Source organism: Sinohyriopsis cumingii, chromosome 4 (assembly GCF_028554795.1).
Source record: "Sinohyriopsis cumingii isolate HCF-2022 chromosome 4, ASM2855479v2, whole genome shotgun sequence".
In the NCBI taxonomy this organism is placed as follows: Eukaryota; Metazoa; Mollusca; class Bivalvia; order Unionida; family Unionidae; genus Sinohyriopsis; species Sinohyriopsis cumingii.
In genome coordinates this window covers 141044944-141068537 of record NC_142964.1, presented here as the reverse complement: position 1 = coordinate 141068537, position 23594 = coordinate 141044944, and the positions used below count along the sequence as shown (strand labels likewise).

The 23594-nt window shown below is 35.2% G+C and overlaps 1 protein-coding gene across 1 annotated transcript; it reads left to right on the top strand.

Moving 5' to 3' along the window:
* Positions 1-8410: 8410 nt before the first annotated feature.
* On the top strand, positions 8411-22892 carry LOC149802212 (uncharacterized). The gene is made up of 3 exons (XM_089956625.1): positions 8411-9990; positions 11317-11357; positions 22134-22892. Exons 1-3 carry the CDS (start codon positions 9967-9969, stop codon positions 22399-22401), a joined length of 333 nt encoding a protein of 110 aa, XP_089812751.1. The 5' UTR covers positions 8411-9966; the 3' UTR covers positions 22402-22892.
* The last annotated feature ends 702 nt before the right edge of the window (positions 22893-23594 follow it).

Below are 23594 nucleotides of genomic sequence, written 5' to 3'. Positions count from 1 at the left end.
GTCTAAATTATCGTCATCATTACCTATATAGTATAAAATTTTGTTCCGTTTGATATTTTAACAGTTTCAAAATAAAGTTTATGGCAATAGTGAATCACTATACAGGTGTATCATAGAAATACAGACGATTCTTAGTGTCGTCACAACTATAAACAGACCAATGTATCATAAAAATACCAGATGAAACTTAGTGGTGTCACAACTATATGTTCGTAGACCAGAATATACACGCCAATATTTGCAAGTAATGGTCCATTTCAACACAGTTTATTTAATTTTACCTAAAGACTGGTATATATTTCCATTCTCTTAAACTATTCATTCAAGGCACAAGAACAATTAGTTCATTTAATTTTAAGATCTGTTGTGGAATTATTTTCTTTTTTATTTCTTGTCTTTTTATTGTGTGGAGGGGACGGTACATATCGAACAACGTCAGTAACTCAAGCGAGTTTCACCCATTCCAATTTTTCAAGGATTTAGACTACAAGTAAAAAGGATGTATTTTTCCTAGTAAACAGAATTAGCAGCAGCAACCGTATAGCAACAACAAAACAAAAACAAGAAAAAAACTTTGCAACGGGTTGGGGCATTTTATGTAGAATATACTATTTTATCTTTCTTTTACATATTAAAAAAACCTCGGCTTTTAGAAAGAAACAGTTTTTCAAACAAGAAGACTTTATCTAAATTTATTTTGTGCAGTACGATTTGAGAGTAAGAAGCAGAGTTAAATGTCGGAAAACAAGTCCTATGGAAGCAACTAGAAAATTGATGACAATTTCCATATTAACTATCAGATTTTACTGTCTTGAAATTGTTCTGTGTTTTAAAGTACTGCTGTTAATGGGGCCCCGGGTGGCCGAGTGGTCTAACACGCTCTCCGTTACGGATCACTGCTATCTCACCTCTGCGTGAGTTCGAGTCTCAGATTCAGCCAATGTGGGTATGTGAGAAAGCTTGCCAGTAGCTTCTCGTGGGTAGGTGGTTCATTCCGGGGGTTTCCCCGGGTTCTTCCTCCACTATTAATGCTGGCCGCCATGTATAGCCTATCATGTGCTGAAAAATGGCGTTAAACCCAACAACAACAACAACAACAACAACAATTGCTGTTAAACAAGGCAGTCAGCAAACAGGATACGACCCTGAGCCAGTAATGAGTGCAACTAAAATAGCTGCGTTAGAGTTACAATGATTATCGTTGATGCAGTGATTTTCTTTGGTTGAAATCAAAGATACCCAAAGTTAGTTCGACGTTCACATTTTATTACCCATTAAAATATGCTCTAAATACAAAATAACTAAATTAAGTGTACTGTCCATCAATTGCCTTTGTTTTCAAAAACATAATTACTAATGAGTTGGAACATTTATTTATTTATTAATTTATAAAATAAAAAGGATAAGGACGATTTTTATGGGATTTTGTCCCCAAAGCTTGTTTTTAAACCCCAACATTACATATGAGAAAAAACTCGATATATTTGGCACCAAAATACCTCTATCTTAAAAATATGAAAATATAAAATTAGTGATTTATTTTCAACTGATATAAAAAAAGACATGTTGTGTGATATTGTAATATATGGGGTGGGGGGTTCCCGACATTAAATAAATATTTACCCAAAATCGCAAGAGGTTACATCTATAAATTTTGCTCCAAAGAATCTTAGAAGAAAACGCTCCCATTTTGCTGATAAATCACTGAGATATTCGACTGCGCTCTATGCGAAATTTACCCTTTGGACATATTTTAAATTGTGAAATATATACTTTTGAACATGCTTTCAAAATGGTATATTTTCATGGTATGTATGTATGTATGTATGCGTACGCAATCACGTACGCACTAATTTAGCTAAAATGTACCAACACTTTTCTCATTAATTTTTCTTCAAGGACATTTACTAGTATTTGCAACTTTCTATTTACAGCTTTTCTCCGAAACTAATAGGTTACCATGCAGCTGGTATGCAGTGAATTCAGTAGCTGTGTGTTTTAATGGCATTTTGACCCGAGATTAAATATACATGAGGAACTTTCGTCCACTACTTGGCAGATAAGTATACGTAAAAGGTCTTAGTCTGTAATGAACTTTTGTGTCGTTGGCTTCTCTTTAGAATTTATTGTGCTATTTATGTCGCTATTGTCAAGGACACAATTTATATTGCCCTAGTTTGCTTTACGTTTATTTTCCCTCGGGTGGGTTTCGTCGATATCTCATTGTTCATTTAAACCCAAAGCAGAAAGCTTTGTCCGGAGTTATGTCATTGCTATTGATCAGCAAGAAATAGGTAGCCCAGAAGGCGATTTTTTTTTTCACCAGAAGAATACGGTCATCCGTATTTATTGGTATCGGAATCGGTATATAGCATGTAATACAACCGCGAAGAGCAGTGCCCCTGGTATGTTCTATCCTTTAGTAAAACAAACAGCGCAGATAAGGATCCACATGCGCATTATACAAAAGGCGTACGTGTATATGTATGTATGTATGTATGTATGTATGTATGTATGTATGTATGTATGTATGTATGTATGTATGTATGTATGTATGTATGTAAGTATGTATGTATGTGTGTGTATGTGTGTGTGTGCGTGCGTGCGTGCGTGCATGCATGCATGCATGCATGTATGTATGTATGTATGTAAGCATGCATGCATTCATGTGTGTATGATATATGTTTAAATTTTGCAGAATGTTTATAATATAACATAAAGGAAACGCGTGTAAAAATCGTGAAACCTGGTCTATATCTTTTTGATTTAATGTATGTATACCTTGTGATTAAGTGTATGTATGTCTTGTGCTTTAGTGCAGGTATGTCTTATGATGAAGAGTGTATATGTCTTGTGATTTAGAGTGTGTTTGTCTTATGATTTAGAGTATGTACGTCTTGTGAGTTAGAGTGTGTTTGTCTTATGACTTAGAGTATGTGCGTCATGTGATTTAGTGCAGGTATGTCCTATGATTTCGAGAACGTATGTCTTGTGATTTAGAGTGTGTATGTCTTATAATTTAAAGTGTGTTTCTCTTGTGACTTAGAGTATGTACGTCTTGTGAGATAGTGCAGGTTTGTCTTATGATTTCGACTATGTATGTCTTATGATTTAGAGTGTGTATGTCTTATGACTTAGAGTATATATGTCTTATGACTTAGAGTTTGTATGTCTTATGATTTCGACTATGTATGTCTTATGACTTAGAGTGTGTATATCTTATGACTTAGAGTGTGTATGTCTTATGACTTAGAGTATGTATGTCTTATGATTTAGAGTGTTTATGTCTTATGACTTAGAGTGTGTACGTCTTGTGATTTAGAGTGTGTTTGTCTTATGACTTAGAGTATGTATGTCTTATAATTTAGAGTGTGTTTGTCTTATGATTTCGACTATGCATGTCTTATGATTTAGAGTGTGTATGTCTTATGACTTAGAGTATGTACGTCTTGTGATTTAGTGCAGGTTAGTCTTATGATTTCGACTATGTTTGTCTTATGATTTAGAGTGTGTTTGTCTTATGACTTAGAGTATGTACGTCTTGTGATTTAGTGCAGGTATGTCCTATGATTTCGAGAACGTATGTCTTGTGATTTAGAGTGTGTATGTCTTATAATTTAAAGTGTGTTTCTCTTGTGACTTAGAGTATGTACGTCTTGTGATTTAGTGCAGGTTTGTCTTATGATTTCGACTATGTATGTCTTATGATTTACAATGTGTATGTCTTATGACTTAGAGTGTGTATGTCTTATGACTTAGAGTATATATGTCTTATGACTTAGAGTTTGTGTGTCTTATGATTTCAACTATGTATGTCTTATGATATAAAATGTGTTTGTCTTATGACTTAGAGTATGTACGTCTTGTGATTTAGTGCCGGTTAGTCTTATGATTTCCACTATGAATGTCTTATGATTTAGAGTGTGTATGTCTTATGACTTAGAGTATGTACGTCTTGTGATTTAGTGCAGGTTAGTCTTATGATTTCGACTATGTATGTCTTATGATTTAGAGTGTGTATGTCTTATGACTTAGAGTGTGTTTGTCTTATGACTTAGAGTATGTACGTCTTGTGATTTAGTGCAGGTATGTCCCATGATTTCGAGAACGTATGTCTTGTGATTTAGAGTGTGTATGTCTTATGATTTAGAGTGTGTTTGTCTTATGACTTAGAGTATGTACGTCTTGTGATTTAGTGCAGGTTAGTCTTGTGATTTCGACTATGTATGTCTTATGACTTAGAGTGTGTATATCTTATGACTTAGAGTGTGTATGTCTTATTACTTAGAGTATGTATGTCTTATGATTTCGACTATGTATGTCTTATGATTTAGAGTGTGTATGTCTTATGACTTAGAGTATGTATGTGTTATGATTTAGAGTATGTATGTCTTATGACTTAGAGTGTGTTTGTCTTATGACTTAGAGTATGTACATCTTGTGATTTAGTGCAGGTATGTCCTATGATTTCGAGAACGTATGTCTTGTGATTTAGAGTGTGTATGTCTTATGATTTAGAGTGTGTTTCTCTTATGACTTAGAGTATGTACGTCTTGTGATTTAGTGCAGGTTAGTCTTATCATTTCGACTATGTATGTCTTATGATTTAGAGTGTGTATGTCTTATGACTTAGAGTATGTATGTCTTATGATTTAGAGTGTGTTTGTCTTATGACTTAGAGTATGTACGTCTTGTGATTTAGTGCAGGTTAGTCTTATGATTTCGACTATGTATGTCTTATGATTTAGTGCAGGTATGTCTTATGACTTAGAGTATGCATGTCTTGTGATTTAGTGCAGGTATGTCTTATGACTTGGAGTGTGTTTGTCTTATGACTTAGATTATGTATGTCTTGTGATTTAGAGTGTGTTTGTCTTATGACTTAGAGTATGTATGTCTCGTGTTCTACAGTATGTATGTCTCGTGTTTTACAGCATATATGTCTTATGATTTAGAGTGTGTATGTCTTAAGATTTAGAAAGTATGTCTTGTGATTTAGTCTATGTATGTCTTGTGGCGTAATCTATGCATGCCTTGTGATTTAGTGCAAGTATGTTTTAGTCTTGTTTTTGTTTATGTAATTAATGTGTGCCCATTCTATCCATGCTTTTAATACTTTGTAAGAAGTTAATGGCAAATGAAAGATTTTAATTAAATATAATTATAGGCAAACCGTGACCATAGAGTACCGAAGCAGTAGATGATGCTACTCGCAGCATCGTGAGTTTCGGTCTCGTCCGCTTCAGAGACCATTGTATTGGTTATAGATGTCGTTTCGACCCTTCATTACATTAGTATTCCTTCATTACATTAGTATTCCTTCATGTCATTCGTAACTTCATTACATCAGTATTCCTTCATGTCATTCGTAACTTCGAGGTCATTCTTAAGCATTATACCTGTAATGTAGATATCTACCATTCGAATCACTTCGGCTGTGTGCGAAACAAGAATTGACCGAGAAGTAATTAATTATCAAACTATTGCTTGTTTATTTTTTGGTTATTTGTTTTCTTTTCACCGTAGCATCTCATTTGGTTTTACAGTCAATCCATTCGTAGAAATGGATGCGATGGTCCGAATGGATTAAGGAGATTTTTGTTGGGGTGATTTTTATAGTTATTTTTATTTTTGTTTTGGGACATATATTTCTGGTGAACACAATTTATGATTTTTCCGTAAATTACTGCGCCGACATACATCCGAGGCATATGTTTATCTCGCATGAATCACCGAGGTACTTCCAAATGCCATCAAATATGTAAATTATCTTCTTTGATCGTGCACAACAACTCGCCTAGCGACTAACCGCCCACCGGACAACTCGTCCAAGAGACATCCCCCATATAGACAAAAACTCGCCGATGGGACACTGTCCAGCAACAAACTCGCTGACCGTTGATACTACACCTTAGCCTAAAGCTATTTTTGAGGTCCGCCAGTTTTGTCGGTGATATGTTTTCCTTTGTCTGATAGCCTATGGTAGAGAAACTATACCACCGTTGCATATAGAGAGCCAATAAATGAAATAGATGATAAATAATTTATTGGTCACCCATAATGACCCATCACGCGTCAGATGATTGATATGTTTGCTCTGTTCTATTTTGTTTACATGTCATTCTTTGTCCATCGAGCACCCTTAATAGTAATAGAACGATGTTATCTTAGCCTTTTGGGCCAAATTGTCTTTGAGGTTACAATGAGATATTAAAAACAAAGCGGAAGAATTACGAATGCCATCAGTTTTCTTCTTGCACTAAATATTGTTCTTTATCTATTATTAATTTTGTTTGAATTGGATAATAACCAACATAACGGATTATAAAATATGCATGAACACACACACACACACACACACACACACACACACATCCATATATAAATATATATATATATATATATATATATATATATATATATATATATATATATATATATATATAAGTTAATGTAACAGAAGATAAGAAAAATATCCATGCTTTAATCTCCCAAGCGCTTTCGCATCATTTTTACGGATGCTCTTCAGGTGAATACATCATTCCTTTACACATCTATATACATACTTTATTCTTTTATAACTCTTTACACGATGAAACATTATTAATAAAGTGGAGTGTTAGGTAATTATTTTGCAATGAAGATGCAGCCTTACATTTTGCCATAATAACCACTACAACACGTCCGTTACAACTAGGAACTGATCTTTTCCGCGTTCATATATGTTATATAAGCATAGCCTTTACAAGATATAATTTGAAAGCGAAATTATTAAGTTTACGAAAAGCAATATGCTTGCAATTAATTTTTGCAATGTCCGAATTTACTTTGGGATACTAAAATACATGGAGTAATGTTGGGCTACTAAAATACATGGAGTAGTGCTTGGCTACTAAAATACATGGAGTAATGCTGGGCTACTAAAATACATGGAGTAATGCTTGGCTACTAAAATACATGGAGTAATGCTTGGCTACTAAAATACATGGAGTAATGCTGGGCTACTAAAATACATGGAGTAATGCTGGGCTACTAAAATACATGGAGTAATGCTGGGATACTAAAATACATGGAGTAATGCTGGGCTACTAAAATACATGGAGTAATGCTTGGCTACTAAAATACATGGAGTAATGCTTGGCTACTAAAATACATGGAGTAATGCTTGGCTACTAAAATACATGGAGTAATGCTGGGATACTAAAATACATGGAGTAATGCTTGGCTACTAAAATACATGGAGTAATGCTTGGCTACTAAAATACGTCGGAAAAAAAAGAATCGTCTTATGTCGGTTACATGCTTGACGATTTTAGATGCAGTTTGAACAACAGTTTTTGGGAGAGAAAAAATGATATTCGCAGCAAACAACACGTATCTGTGTTTTTCTATGACATAAGACATACCTCTGCTGTTTTTTTTCCCTATCGTTAGTACATGTATCAATTAACAAAAGAGCGACGCTACACCGTAGTTGGCATATTACCTTATCTTTCTTAAGATGCGTGCTTCATTTTTTTAATAGGGAATGGGATTAATTTTGTGTACGCTACCTTACGATACAATTTCAGGATTTTACAACAATACCCTTCATTGTCCTGGTATAATTCAATGTTGTTATATAACTTGTTTCTTTTTTGTTTTCCTTTTTTTGGACGAATGGATTGAAAGATTCTCGGAATAAAGAAAAAATATTTGCATGTTTGGGGGGAATGATAACTAAAATAGTAGATATCTATACATCATGAGAAAGTTTCGTCTAACCAGCAACCATGGCATACTTCAAAACAGGGCTCTAATCATCTGGTGAAGCTGATGTATTCAATTAAACAATCTTCTTTGACGGTTCGGTATTTTTTCGGTGGTGGTGTTCGCTTGACAGACTTACCAATTTAAAATTATTTGTAATTGGTTAATAAAACAAACTTATTTCATGATATTAATTAGAATCTAAATATCAAGAGAAATAACTTATTATTGCTTATGACAACACAAATGTTAATGGGTTTGTTGATTTTTGTAATCCAAATGTTGTTCTTTTACTGGAATCCAAATTCAGTATTTGCGCAACGCAAAGGGAGGCTATGGTAAAAAAAAAAAATATAACAACACCCCCACCCCAAATCAGACGCTTTTTCTATGCCCTAAAATATATAATTACATGTACGAGTTATAGTAAAAGGAAACCCTCATCTGATTTCAAAAGTATAGAATTATATATATGGAGAGAGAGAGAGAGAGAGAGGGAGGGAGGGAGGGAGGGGTCTGGACGCAGCAGATGGGGAATGGGGGAAAATGCTGGACAGTTTTCACAACTTTTGCTTCAGTTACTGAACACTGCTAATTTTAATTTCTTGTTACAGAGTAAGCTGAATCAATCAATACGAATGGAATCTCCAGTCTGGTACTTTCAGTCAGACTAATTAAGGCACGATTCTGGTGATAACAGTCATTCAAACGTTCATTCATTAGTAATATTCAGCACCCGTATTGGCAGTCAACTAACGGACTAATGCTGGCACGACTGGCAAGGTCATTCAAACATCCATACAGCAGCCATCCAGGAGTCTTATGAATCCTTTTTGACATTGTGTTATTGACAGGCAACTTGCATATTTTACTATTGATTATAATATATCTATATATATATGAAAATTTAAATAGTTGTTTTAAATAACAAAAATGTTATGTTAAGAACTATACATCAATAGAAAGAACATAAATTAAGCTTCTGTCATTCTCTGTTTGTTAGCAAAATGTGTACTATTTTTGTATCATTATGTCTTAATAAAAACCACAAATTTTTTAGTGCCCTATACTGGATCAGATTTTAGTGTGTCTATTATACAAGCAATGTGATGGACACTTAGGTGTAAAATGATACACGAGTGGCCAGACAGGTTTTTTTTCTTTTTTAATCCTCTGTTTATCCGTGGTTAGGTAATAAACACAGACAATTGGTAGAAATAGCACAAAAATCGAGATATTTATTAAACTCCGAGGTATTTTTCTGCAATTAAACCAGTCAATATGCAATATTTTTATATTCCTGAAATATTTTCAAATGAAAATAAAGCAGTAGACTCAAGAAGTCAGTTTAACAATAGAATTTTCGGTCTGAGAATTCGCATCTCTGTATTACCCGGAAACATAGCAGCAACTATGACGAACAGTCAGTGTAATACGGACTAGTCCTTAATATGGTCAGCATTCTGTGTCATAAGGGAAGAAATTGTTTGTAACATGTGATAGGTTAATAGGATGTATGCTGATCAGGTGATACTGCCATTCTTTACCTCATTTCCGTTGCTGTTAATCGTATATCCCTCAAATTTACCTGACAACCACTATTTTCAGTCTGACTATACAAAGCATTGTAACTGACTCTACTGCTGCATTAACCAGGAGCGTGTCATACACAAACGCTACCTCTCAGTACTCCGATCCTTTGTGTACCTCACAAAAGCGACGAGTGAAATATTTTCTTATTGAATAGCCGGTCTTGCCGGCGTGACAAATGCATCCCGCATATTGTCCATCGCACAGTACGGCACAAAATTACCTTCCACCAGACATAAATTTCCCTTATTTCGATAAGGAACTCTAGGGAAGCCATCTTGAAACTACCTGGCTCACCTGTCTCACTTTGGCGGGACATTTCCGCTACATCCCCAACATGGAAGAAATACATTTAATGGACGACCGACCCGATAAGCAAGATGATGTGAAAATCAACAAGAACGTGGTACCGGGAGTTGTAGGTGGAGCGATAATCAACTAGAAGGTGGTATAGTGTGTCGCAAATGATTGTGTCGCTGCAATTGGCACTGGTAGAATTCACTGATGCCTTGATTCATTTTTCTCAGTGAATTTTCAGTTCCAAACTCGGTGAGCAAAAGTCATCAAAAATCCAGCGCAATCGATTCATTATACTCCAGGGATCCCATTCGTTTACAGTAATAAAAGATGTCAGCAACGACCTCGGTACAGGTAAGTAGCCATGTCGGAACTTTGACTGCATATGATATATCGTCGTTGGGTTATTGAAAGAGGAATCTGATGTGTGGGACTATCATAGAGTGCATAATAAGTCCATGTTATGAAGTCACATCTAATGTTTTCTACATGTAATGACGGTTGCATGTTTCAGATTTTTATTTCAAGTTATCGATACAACAGTTCATTTTAATTTTATACCTGCGAAATGGGATATTTACCTATTCTAGTTTTTCATGACATCTGGGTGATTGCATTATAATGATCCACTTACTACTGTTATACGATTGTCTAGGCGAGACACAGACAGATCATTTGTTTGTATGTACTCTGATAAACCAATATTTAGCTGGGTCGCTCGCAGCAGGGCCAACCTTATGCCGATTGGATCGATATTACCCAATCTGGCCCCGCACTCACAGGGTTAGTAATTTTTACAAATATATCTTCAGAGAGAAAGTAATTTTAAAGCGATGGAAAACAATTTAAGTTCAATATCATATAAAACTTGTTTAATAGTTTATTTCCAAATGCCGTGCTCACAGGGAGGCCCGCGCGATAATCCAAGGGGCCCCGCCAAAACGATCCAAATCGGGCCCCGCGTTTGCTAAGGCCTGTACTGGCTCGCAGAATTTTTTTTTTTTGGGGGGGGGTGGGGGTGGAGGGGGCGAACATGTAGTGATCAGCTATTCATTTTTACGGATGTAGGCCAAAACATGTTTAGAGGTGAAATTGGGGCGCCCATCAATACAGTGAATAATGTTAAAACCTATTGACTCTTTGGAACTTCACACACATGCACACACACGCTCGCGCGCACGCACGAACGCACCCCCCCCCCCCATCCATACACTGTTAATTCCGATTTGAGGAACCATCCATGGAAAAGTATGTCTGCCGTGTTTTAGTTCAACTGTCAACAGCACTTCCTTACCAGTCATTAGTTTGTTCAGCTGTCAACAACACTCAGTTAACAACCATATTAATATTTTTACTTAAATTTAATTGATCTAGAAACCCACAATGTCTCTTCCATACGCACTGAATGTTGCCTTGGTGGACGTCTATACAGAGAAAATCTGTTCATAAAGAGAAACGTATATGAATCCTGTTTCAAACATTTGACTTGCATAACCTTTATATAAAGTAGTCGTGTCCATTAAGGATGAAAATGTGTGCTTTCCTGAGTGTCCTTTATAGACAGGTCACATCAATCTTTAGTATACATACATATCATCATTTCATGTTGTCGATATATTTTTATTCTTCAAAACATCTCAACTCTTTTTAATGCATTAATATGGTTTACATTATTTTTAGGAGGAGGATCCACAAAACGGCAGAGATTTATTTCAGGCAATGTAAGTATGAAAGCTGGAGTCAGCTCAATACGATTGTTTTGAAAGTTTATGAGATCTTCTCTTCACTTTCTATGATAAATATTTGGCGAAGCTGTTGTATGATATTTGGTCAAGTAGGTGGTAAGCCGGTTAAGCGAGTTGGAGAGAAACCTGTTTGGTACTGAACACATCTTATCCATCTGAAAATATTCGGTGCGAAAAGGCAACACGTAACCTCGGTAGGAATATGCTTTTGTACGTGTTTTTATTTAATTTGCATGGCCGTGTTTAATTTTTACTTAGAAGTGTAAGTTTAAGTTCTTTAAAGCGTAAACGTCTAATAGGAAGTTAGCGGTAGTCGGTGCTGAACAAACATTGTCAGAGCCGGATCAAATTATCAGATTACAAATAAAAACGTTAACAAGGAAATACATGCACAAACAGGTTACATTACAGAACTGGAGTTTAAGTCAATGCAAATATATAAGTGAGAAGAAAAAAAACAAAAACAACCTAGGAACAGCTGTGCTGTCAAAATGCATCCGGAAGAACTGACATGTACCATATATATTCGCGTGACAAAAGTAAGATTTATATGACTTATTCGTGTTCTGTACACTCTGATGCGTGCGACATAAAATCACATCTACTGTTGCATACTAAAATACATAATAGGTTGTACACTGATAGTTCTCTTTATGATCCCAATTATAAATAAACTCGGATCTGCCGATGCATAAAGCTGTGCTGTTCGTAGTTGGGAATTCTCGTTATACAAAGGCCAATGCGATACATGCATACGTCTACAAGGGAGGAAATTAATGGGGGAAAATTCATAGTTATAATTCTATAAGGAGTCATTCGTCTAAACCAGAGGTGGGCAAACTTTCCAGTGCAAGTGCCGCATACACAAATTTACACCTTGTCGCGGGCCGCATAGTTCATTAAGTAAAATAATTAATATTTGAAATAGCAAAAACAAAAGGTTTTTCTAAATAACATCTAATTCATTTTTAGTTGTTAATATGTTATTAATATTTGAAAACTTAAACTTCAAAAGAAGCACATTTATTTGATAAACAGAGTAACATAAACAGAGTCAGTGCGAATGATGACTTGTTCCTAGGCCGCATGAAAACCCTTGGCGGGCCGCATGAAAGCCTTTGGCAGGCCTAATGCGGCCCGCGGGCCGTAGTTTGCCCACCCCTGGTCTAAACCAAAACGACATACGTTTTCAATTTAATATATAAACAAATCTACCAGAGTCAAAATAAGCCCGTTCCTTTTCCTCAAAACTTGTAACAGATGAGATGCGGTACTGTTGGTTTGATACTGTTTTTTATTGCATCGCTTGCATAAGGGCATGGTGAATTGTCTCATCTGCATAAGCAAAGTAAGTTGTATAGCTGACATAAGCTTGGTAAATTGTCCCGCCTAAATAAGCATAGCGATTCGTATCGACTGCATACGCATTGTGAGTTGTATCGACTGTATATCCATGGTGAGTTGTATCGACTGCTTTAGCGTGGTGTGTTGTATAGACTATATAAGTATGTTAAATTGTATCGACTACATAAGCACGGTGAGTTGTATCAACTGTATAAACATGGTGAGTTGTATCGACTACATAAGCACGGTGAGTTGAATCAACTGAATAAGTATGCTGGGTTGTATCAACCGCAAAAGCAGGGTAAGTTGTATCGACTGCTTTAGCGTGGTGTGTTGTATCGACTATATAAGTATGTTAAATTGTATCGACTACATAAGCACGGTGAGTTGTATCGACTGTATGAGCATGGTGAGTTGTATCGACTGTATGAGCATGGTGAGTTTTAGCGACTGCATAAGCATGGTGAGTTGAATCAACTGAATAAGTATGCTGGGTTGTATCAACCGCAAAAGCAGGGTAAGTTGTATCGACTGCTTTAGCGTGGTGTGTTGTATCGACTATATAAGTATGTTAAATTGTATCGACTACATAAGCACGGTGAGTTGTATCAACTGTATAAACATGGTGAGTTGTATCGACTGCATAAGCATGGTGAGTTGAATCAACTGAATAAGCATGTTGGGTTGAATCAACTGAATAAGCATGATGAGTTTAATCAACTGAATAAGTATGCTGGGTTGTATCAACCGCAAAAGCAGGGTAAGTTGTATCGACTGCGATGTCATGGTAGGTTGTCCTGTGTTGACAACGTTGTTGTCGTGAAATGTCGATTTTTTTTGCATAAAAAAAACAATAAAGTTTTGGTGAGTCACATACGGGATAAGGGCTATATATGTGGATGGCAGGTCTTACCCAACTTAAATCTTTACAATCTAAATTCAAAAATAGAAATAATAATATCCTTCCTTTTGTTATTAAATATAATCCAAGTTTGCCTAATATAGGTAAGATTATCAGTAAATATTGGGATTTATTAAAATTATCATGTAAAGCAAGTGTTAAATCGCTACCCGAAAGCAAATCCACACTTGCCTATAAAAGGATTAAAAATCTTAAGGATTTCCTAATTAATTCTAAACTAGAAAAAAAATCAGATAAAAAGGGATCATCACCTAACTGTAATAGACCTAGATGTTAGCACTGTTCTTTTATTAATGAAGATACTTATTTCAGTAGCAATAATACGAAAGAAACGTTTAATATGCATCGTGATACTCATTGTTCATAATCAAATGTTATTTATTTGATCACATGCAAAAAATGTTACATCCAATATATTGGACAAAGCAGTCAACAAATATTTAAACGTATGAACCAATATAATCAGGCATAAAAAGTAATATCGATCAATCATTTTCATCTCATGTTGCCGCACATATTAACATGAGCTCCCATACTATGCAAGATTTCTCCTTTCAACCTATTGTTCTAGCTGATTCTGAGATCGAACGTATGCTAAAGGAAACCTATTGGATTCACCGTCTTAATGCGGTATATCCAAAAGGTCTAAATTCCAAAACTATATACGACATTCATTAATCAAACATTTTTTTCTTTAATTATGTTCCCTATTTACAATTAGTTAAGAATATTTTTGTATTATTCTAATTTACAGAATAACTTAACTAGTGAAAGTATGAACTAATATCATAAAAAATGTTTACTAATTCTTTAAAAATGAAAGGGGATTTTAAAATTAATTCTCAATATATTATGATTAATTATTTTTAAAATAATTATTTATTTTATGATTATAAGTAGTATGCACGCCATAATTTTTTATCATATAATTTGAGTTCTGATGAAATATTGAGCACTCGTCAATATATTATTTTGTAAAAATGTGCATTATACATAATATAGTTTCATGCTCTCTCATTTATCAGTGTTTGAATTTGCAGAGGGACACATTTCTGTTTCGCCAAAGTGAGCAGAGATGCCTTGTGCTTGTATGAACAATGTAAATAACTTCTCCTATGTTTGTGGTGAAGTGACGTTTGCATCACAAAAGCGCAGTATAACCAATATGGCTAAGAAAGCTTTTCACCTTTATTTGACTGTAAAACTGGAGATCAGGACAAGAGGTGGGACCAACACATATTTTGCAACACTTGTGCAACAAATCTTCGCCAGTGGTTGAACAGAAAAACGAAATCTCTGCCTTTTGCAATGCCCATGATTTGGAAGAAGCAAACAGATCACATCAGCTATTGTTTCTTCTGCATGGTGCCTCTAGTTGGGAAATTGTGAAAAGAAGAAAAAGTGGACTCTGCATTATCCAAACATTCAATCAGCTATATATCCAGTACCCCACCCAGAAGGATTGCCTGTTCCTAGTGCACCAAAATCATTCTCACTTGAGTCAAGCGAGGAAGAGGAAGAGGATGAAACTTCTAGTCCTGAACCATCAATGTCACATGACCCGCATTTTCTCCCGGGGCCCCGAGTGGCCGAGTGGTCTAAAGCGCTCTCCGTTACGGATCACTGCCATCTCACCTCTGCGTGGGTTCGAGTCTCGGATTCGGCTAATGTGGGTATGTGAGAAAGTTTGCCAGTAGCTTCTCGTGGGTCGGTGGTTCTTTCCGGGGTTTTCCCGGGTTCTTCCTCCACCATTAATACTGGCCGCCATGTATAGCCTATCGTGTGCTGAAAAATGGCGTTAAATCCTACAACAACAACAACAACAACATTTTGTCCCATCCTCCTCCTCTGAACCCCATCTCATAACACAAGGTGAACTGAATGACCGTATCAGGGATTTGGAACTATCCAAGAGTAAAGCAAAGTGTTTGGCTCTAGACTACAGCAGTGGAATCGCCTGGCAGGTGATGTTAGGGTTTCTATGTTCCGTGACCGTCAAAAGGATCTTGTCCCATTCTTCATAGAAGGTGATCTTGTAGCCAGCAACAACGTAGATGGTGTGATGGCAGCTCATAACATCGTTCATGATCCAGATGATGGAGACTGTTCGTTGATTCATCGAAGACTAGTCTTAAATCTGTTTTGCTGCATAATGGCAATGTTTTGTGCCATCAATTCCAATTGGTCATGCAGTTCATATGAAGGAAACATATGAAAATATGAAACAACTTTTGAGGTGCATAAACTATGACCAACATCAGTGGTAGCTTTGTGGCGATTTGAAGGTTCTTGCTCTCTTGCTTGGTCTGCAGAATGGATACACAAAGTACTGCTATTTTCTCTGCTAATGGAATAGTCATGCGAGAGATTCCCACTACATCAAGAGAGATTGGCCACTCCGACAGTCAGTGGAGCCTGGAAGGAAAAGTGTTCAGCATCCACCACTTGTTGAATCATGGAAGATTTTGTTACCACCCTTGCAGATCGAGCTGGGTCTGATGAAGACCTTTATCAAGATCATGGACAAAACTCAAGCAGCTTTCAAGTACCGCCGTGAAAAATTTCCAATGTTAAGTATAGCTAAGATAAAGGAATGTGTCTGTTTTGGTCCACAGATTTGCGAACTTTTCTGAGATGATAAATATGACCGTACACTGCTAGGCAAGCCCTCCAATTAGTGGTAACAGACTTTCTCCGAAAAACAAGACAAGAGAGTTGGTGGAAAACCTCCTCAAGGCATACAAATGCCTTGGTGCAACGTGTCACTAAAGATACATTTTTTGCACTCTCATCTAGATTTTTTTCCACCGAATTGTGGAGCAGTGAGCGACGAGCACGACAAGAGATGCTCCAATTAATGAATACAAGAGACAATCCAAGAAGCGCCGAGTATACACCGAATAATTACTAAACTATGTACTTATATATACATAATAGTACTTTTGCCTTTTGTTTCGTAATAAATTTTATTTATATAACCCTTTTGATGTTTTTAAAGTGTTACATAAATAGGACAGGTGAAATATTATCATGTAAGGCAACCGTAAACACATGAAAAGACCTAAGTTTACAATTTATGATTAAAACTCTACTATCTACACAATATATGTTAACGTAAAATGTTAAAACTAAAATATCTTGGAAATAGTAACCAATTAGTTGTTTTAATTGTCATTTTTGAATTAGCACATCAAAATCCATAATAAATAGTACATTTTATCTCTGAAGCAGACGACTTCTAAAACTTGAAGACCAGCATTATTATTATTACTAGACTGGTCACATGACAATATATTCCTTTAGGACTTGTACTTAGTGTGAAAATCTGGCAAGCTAAAGAACAAGTCAAACATTCGTCCACGGTGGCAGCGGAAATAGTTTTGTTGGTTAAAATTTTCTATTTTATTTTGTATTCTTCTGTTTCCTTAAATTCTACACTGATTATATTCATTGAAAGTTGCATTTGATATCAGTTTAGACAGATCGTCTGCGACACATTTGCTCATGCGCTTGACCTTCGGGAATGACGTAGGAGATGAAGGGTTCAAACAGCAGTAGGTTTTACAATTTATGCACTCAATTTGTTCGTTACACTATTTATTTTGTCCCAGTGATATAAAATGAGCATCGGTTTATATTTAATTTGTTCGATTTTACAGCATTTCTTTTAGTACATTAATTTATAATGTTTTATCTTTAGCAAAGTTTGGAACACAGATTTTGTTTTACATTGACTCAATACCTAAAAGAATTATTTAAGTCAACCACCAAAACAATGATACATTTTATTTCAACTTGTTTATCCTTGGCTTTCATCATGACTTTCAGACAATGTTGATTTCTCGTTCTCGTTAATTTTTATTTCAGCTGCGGCTATTTGTAAATTCATGTGTACGTTTTCCAAGTTATTCTCCAGGTTCATCTCTATACTCTCGGTATTTTTTTTTATTTGCAAAGTTATTTGTAAAGCAGTCTATTATTTCTTCTTTGTTTCTTTCATGGCAATCTTCTCTGCCACAAAACTACACACGCAAACAAGTAAATTTTAGGGGTACTTGCAAATAAAAAGAAGGTGGCCGAAACCATATTTTCTTTGTATTGACTTATTATCAGCTTGAATTACTGCTGCAAGAAAACAGAAGTATAATTTGACTATTACAAATGTATTTGAAAATAAATAGTACAAATACATGTAGTCAAGGAAGTGTTAAAATGATCATTGATCATTGCAAACATTCTCAAAGAACTAACGTAATTAACGGAGAAAGCAAAATAGAGAATACATAAATAAATATACCAACGAATACATAAAACAAAGGTTTCAGAATCAAGCGAATTTCAAACCAGTTCAAATTTTAGAATGTAGAATTTTACTTGGAATGAAAGAAAATATAAAACCATATACGACGCTGCGAATAATCGATGTACCAGCCATACACGTTTACAAAAGATGACTAAAATGTACAAAGCATGAAGATGATTGTCAAGATGAACTAGATATTGATTATTCAATGTCATGTTCATCTCTTGAGTTATCTAACTAAGCTCAACAATGAAAATATGGTGAATAGTCAAATGCAGAGAATACGAAAGTCACTGAAAATGGGTCATAAATCGACAAATACATTAAGGAGAAGAGATAGAAGAACAAAATCCAAAAATAAGGTTATTTAAGGTGGTCAGCTTAATCATTCGTGATAATCTAATTCAGATATGTTACTCACTTTCTTGTTGATTCCGTTGACTTCACTACTTCATACACCAGTTACATGTTATAATTTTGATTGTTGTCATAATACAAGTATCGAGCATAAAACACCCTAAAAAGGCAGCCGGTATAAAATCCCAGGGGAAACAGAAATGCATGTATTTCACCAGCAAGTAATAAATGTAGAAACTTTGCTTGATCGTTAACTAGCAAGTAAAAGAAGTAGAAACTATATTTTTGACTAGCAAATAATAGAAGTAGAACTTTGATTGATGTTTGACACAAAACATCTGAAAAATGGAGAGCTTCTTGCTGCAGAACGCAGATTACTTATACTGCAAGAAGAAAGAGAATTACGAGTACATAAAAACCTCAATAATTAGGTAATTATACTGAACTGGATTACAACATTTATCATCAGGTAATAGTCTTGAGCTGCATTAAAACCTTGATTATCAGTTAATGCTGTTCGGTTCGATTAAAACCTTGATTATCAGGTAATGTTGTTCGGTTCGATTAAAACCTTGATTATCAGTTAATGCTGTTCGGTTCGATTAAAACCTTGATTATCATGTAATGCTGTTCGGTTCGATTAAAACCTTGATTATCATGTAATGCTGCTCGGTTCGATTAAAACCTTGATTATCAGGTAATGTTGTTCGGTTCGATTAAAACCTTGATTATCATGTAATGCTGTTCGGTTCGATTAAAACCTTGATTATCAGGTAATGCTGTTCGGTTCGATTAAAACTTTGATTATTAGATAATGCTGTTCGGTTCGATTAAAACCTTGATTATCAGGTAATGTTGTTCGGTTCGATTAAAACTTTGATTATTAGATAATGCTGTTCGGTTCGATTAAAACCTTGATTATCATGTAATGCTGTTCGGTTTGATTAAAACCTTGATTATCAGGTAATGTTGTTCGGTTCGATTAAAACCTTGATTATCAGGTAATGCTGTTCGGTTCGATTAAAACTTTGATTATTAGATAATGCTGTTCGGTTCGATTAAAACTTTGATTATCAGGTAATGCTGTTCGGTTCGATTAAAACCTTGATTATCAGGTAATGCTGTTCGGTTCGATTAAAACCTTGATTATCATGTAATGCTGTTCGGTTCGATTAAAACCTTGATTATCAGGTAATGCTGTTCGGTTCGATTAAAACCTTGATTGTCATGTAATGCTGTTCGGTTCGATTAAAACCTTGATTATCAGGTAATGCTGTTCGGTTCGATTCATCATTGGCGACTCAAACTCGAGAGACCATGCGAATAGCGTCCTTGGGGTGTTGTCTGTCTCTGGGGTGTTGGCATCGTCTGATGTGGCTGTGCAGGCCTATACGCGAGTGACAGTCGGTTCGATTAAAACCTTGATTATCAGGTAATAGTAATGAGTTGCAATACAACATTAATCATGAGGTAGTAGTGTTGAGTTGCATTAAAACATGGATCAACAGTTAATTATATTCAGCTGAATTAAAACCGTGATCATGTAAAAATACTGAGTTGTCTTGAAACATTGTTAATTAGATAATAGTAGTACTGAGTCGGATTAAAACCCTGATCATCAGGTACTAGTACTGAGTCGGATTAAAACCGTGATCATCAGGTAATAGTATTGAGTTAGATTAAAGCCGTGATCATCAGGTACTAGTACTGAGTCGGATTAAAACATTGATCTCCAGGTAAAAGTATTGAGTTAGATTAAAACCATGATCATTAGGTACTAGTACTGAGTCGGATTAAAACCGTGATCATCAGGTAATAGTATTGAGTTACATTAAAACCGTGATCATCAGGTACTAGTACTGAGTCGGATTAAAACCATGATCATCAGGTAAAAGTATTGATTATGATTTAAACATCGATCTTCAGGTAAAAGTATTGAGTTCGATTACAACATTGATCATCAGATAATAGAGTTGAGTTGGTATGAGACATCGATCTTCAGGTAAAAGTATTGATTTGGATTGAAACATCGATCTTCAGGTAAAAGTACTGAGTTGGATTAAAACATTGATCATCAGATAATAGAGCTGAGTTGGATTAAAGCATTGCTGTTAAGGTAAAAGTATTGATTTGGATTAAAACATCGATCTTCAGGTAAAAGTATTGATTTTGATGAAAACATTGATCATCAGATAATAGAGTTGAGTATTCAGATGACAGTGTATGTGTCTGAAAGCAAATATGAAGCCTATATATTGATTTCAATCAAACTTTGTAATGATTTCCAGCGCAAAATCATTTGCTACTGCGCAATATATTTTTATTTCTGTACATTTGTGTGTAATGCTTTAGTACCTAGAGAAATAAACAGTCACTAGAAAACGATAAGTTGTAAATGGGCGGGGGGCGTTTGGGGGTTGAGGTTTTTTAAATATTAATTTCATTGTTTTCTTTATTTATTTCAAATTTTAAATGTTAAAATTGTCACAAACCAATTAAGCAGCTTAGCAGTCAGATAGCAGTAATATATGTATAGGAGTTCCAAAGCACAAATGAATGCAACGTAATAGGATCTATTGGCCATGCATAATTTGCTGTGCCAATGGTTCAATAAATTTGATAGATCAGCAAAATAAAAATGGTATAAAATATCTATTTGTGTTTTAGAACCCAGGTATCTATTCTTTCTAGTGATGCAAGTCGATGTTAACTTTTACTGGTACGATACCTTACCTCCCCCCCCCCCTTCGTCTTTGTGGTACGGCAATAAATGTCTTAATGGGACGGCGTACCTTACCCTGCCGGATAAAATTCATCACTAAATACTACTCGGTAAGTCATTTCAGGTCTGGTCTGGTATTTTAAGATAGACAGAAGAGTTTTGATTAACTTGGTTGATACAAAGTATGATGCCATAACATGTTTTGAACATGTCCAACGTACTCGTCAAAAGCCGCTAGGACTAGTTCCTACTACCAAAGTGGGATAGAGTACCTAAAAATACATTGCTTGGGCCATGTAAGGTAAAGCCTCCATGTATGGATATTTTCCCATTACATGACTGCCGTTATAACTGTGGGTAATCTGAGTATATTATTATTTGTCATAACAACTACCTGACAAAATAAATCTGGAACATAGCACTTTTCAAATTTTCGTCAAATTAAACATCGATACATATTTTAAAACATATATTGTACTTTTTGCCTCTATACTCACTGTGATCTATTACACTTCATTGCCTTTGTGCACCAAACATTGTAAGTTAGCATTTTCAGAGACTCAGGCTACCACTTTTCTTAAATATCATTCATTGGTTAACCTTGCTTTATGAAATTTGGCGTTTTGATATTTTAAAATTGTATGAAAATTAAATTGATTTGTCTCAAAGCTTTTTAATTTAAATTTTATTTCTATAATAGCTAAATTTATAAATTTTCTTTCTCTTTTTCTCCCACGTTGAACAGATTTTCAGACAGAAATCGTCTAATAAGGAAAAATCTTGACTGCTTTGAAAATTCCTATAACGAAGGAAGATATGAAAAGTTTAATCTTGTGGCTTTAAACATACCTGATCCAAATATTGTACTTGCTGAGCATCTACGTAACACAATTTCTGACAGATCTTAAACTCTTAATTCGCCACAAAAAATATTAATTAATCAGAGCTGAAATTCGCATGCACATATGCGAATTTGACCTAAATTAGACTCTAAAATTTTGACCTTGACCTAAATTAGGCACTAAAAATTTGACCTGATAGGAATCGCATCACAATTACTACTTTTGGGTCAGTACCCGCTAATGTAGTTCCTATCTATTTCAGAGTATATTTCCTGTATTTTCTGATGAAGATCACAAGCTTAGATGTAGGCATATTACAGTGTGTTTATGTGTGTATCTTGGCAACGGTGTACAGCGAAACATCAGATAGTAATGATGACCCGGAAGTAAAACATGTGAAACATACAGTTCACCTATCCCAAAAATCGAAAATAATTTATGACAAGAGCTTCTTTGTGGATTCGCGTATGAAGATACTTTTGGTTGAAATGATTTTGGGGATATGGAAAGACTGGAAATTTCAATACTGAACAGAAGTATAGAAAATGTAACGGAATATAATTGCGTACTTGTATAGAAACGCTTTGTGTCGATTTTAGCACTGATTACGAACGAAATCGCAATAAGGTACGATTATTATCGAATATTTAACCCTGAAACTATCAGATCTATCGCAGTAATAGTAAATGTATCATTATTTTCATCAAAATTTCATGGCTAAAGTAATACAAAGTGAAGCTGTCCCCGACGGTGAATGGTTTATGTAGTCAGTGCCGTTTTCAAAACGCCATGCCGGTATTGCATTCTAAAGGAATTTACTCAGATTGGTAAAGAATGAAACCCTTACAGGTTATCTCCCATGTACACTGGTGCTTAGAATTCTCAAGTGCGTACGTAAACAGTACGGTAGATCCCAGTAAATAACGTGTATGTGTGGGTGAATGCGTGTGGATATGTACCTCACTCACTTTAATTATCAAATCTACGGTGAAAAGTTCAGGTTTTCATCACCGGAAAACAAGATTCGATTTTTTGTTTTACCTTCCCCAGTTTGATGCCGGAGTGACTAGGGGTTAAAGATTCTTATCCAGAATGACACGCGTAGAGCAATTTACGTTTTGATACAGTAAATGAAAACTTCTACGTTCAGAATTATGATGCGGTCAAAACTAGAAAGAAAATCCATAGTAATAAAAGAAAATAACATCATGGCTAGAAAGGTAAGAGAAAAAACCTTTAGCTATGTCACGTGAACCTTGGTGGAATAAATGTATTTGCTATAGATTTAGAAAAGTATACATTTTGTAATTGTCTGCTTCACATTTATTTATTTATTTATTGTTTATTTATTTATCTATTTAGTCACATTTTAATGACAACCAATCAAGTGGCGATACAAGACTGTGATCTTCAGCTGATCAGAAACTCTAATCAATGTATAATGCCTACCTGAGAATAAAGCAACGATTGTTGTTAAAATAATACCTTAGTAAATACATTCGTGGTAGTTTTTGTGTATGTATTCAGAATGCATTCAAATCATATGCGGTAAATTGAACTCCAATACTTAAGAACCTGTTATGTGTGCAGAGGTTTCCAGCTGCTCCGCGTTTTATTCGCTTATAACGAATACCTTTTTTGCGAGAAACCACGTGAGTGAGGACACTTCTATATACTGTCACCATATGCGCTTAAGTTCATTGAGATCGTTATTCGTACTGTG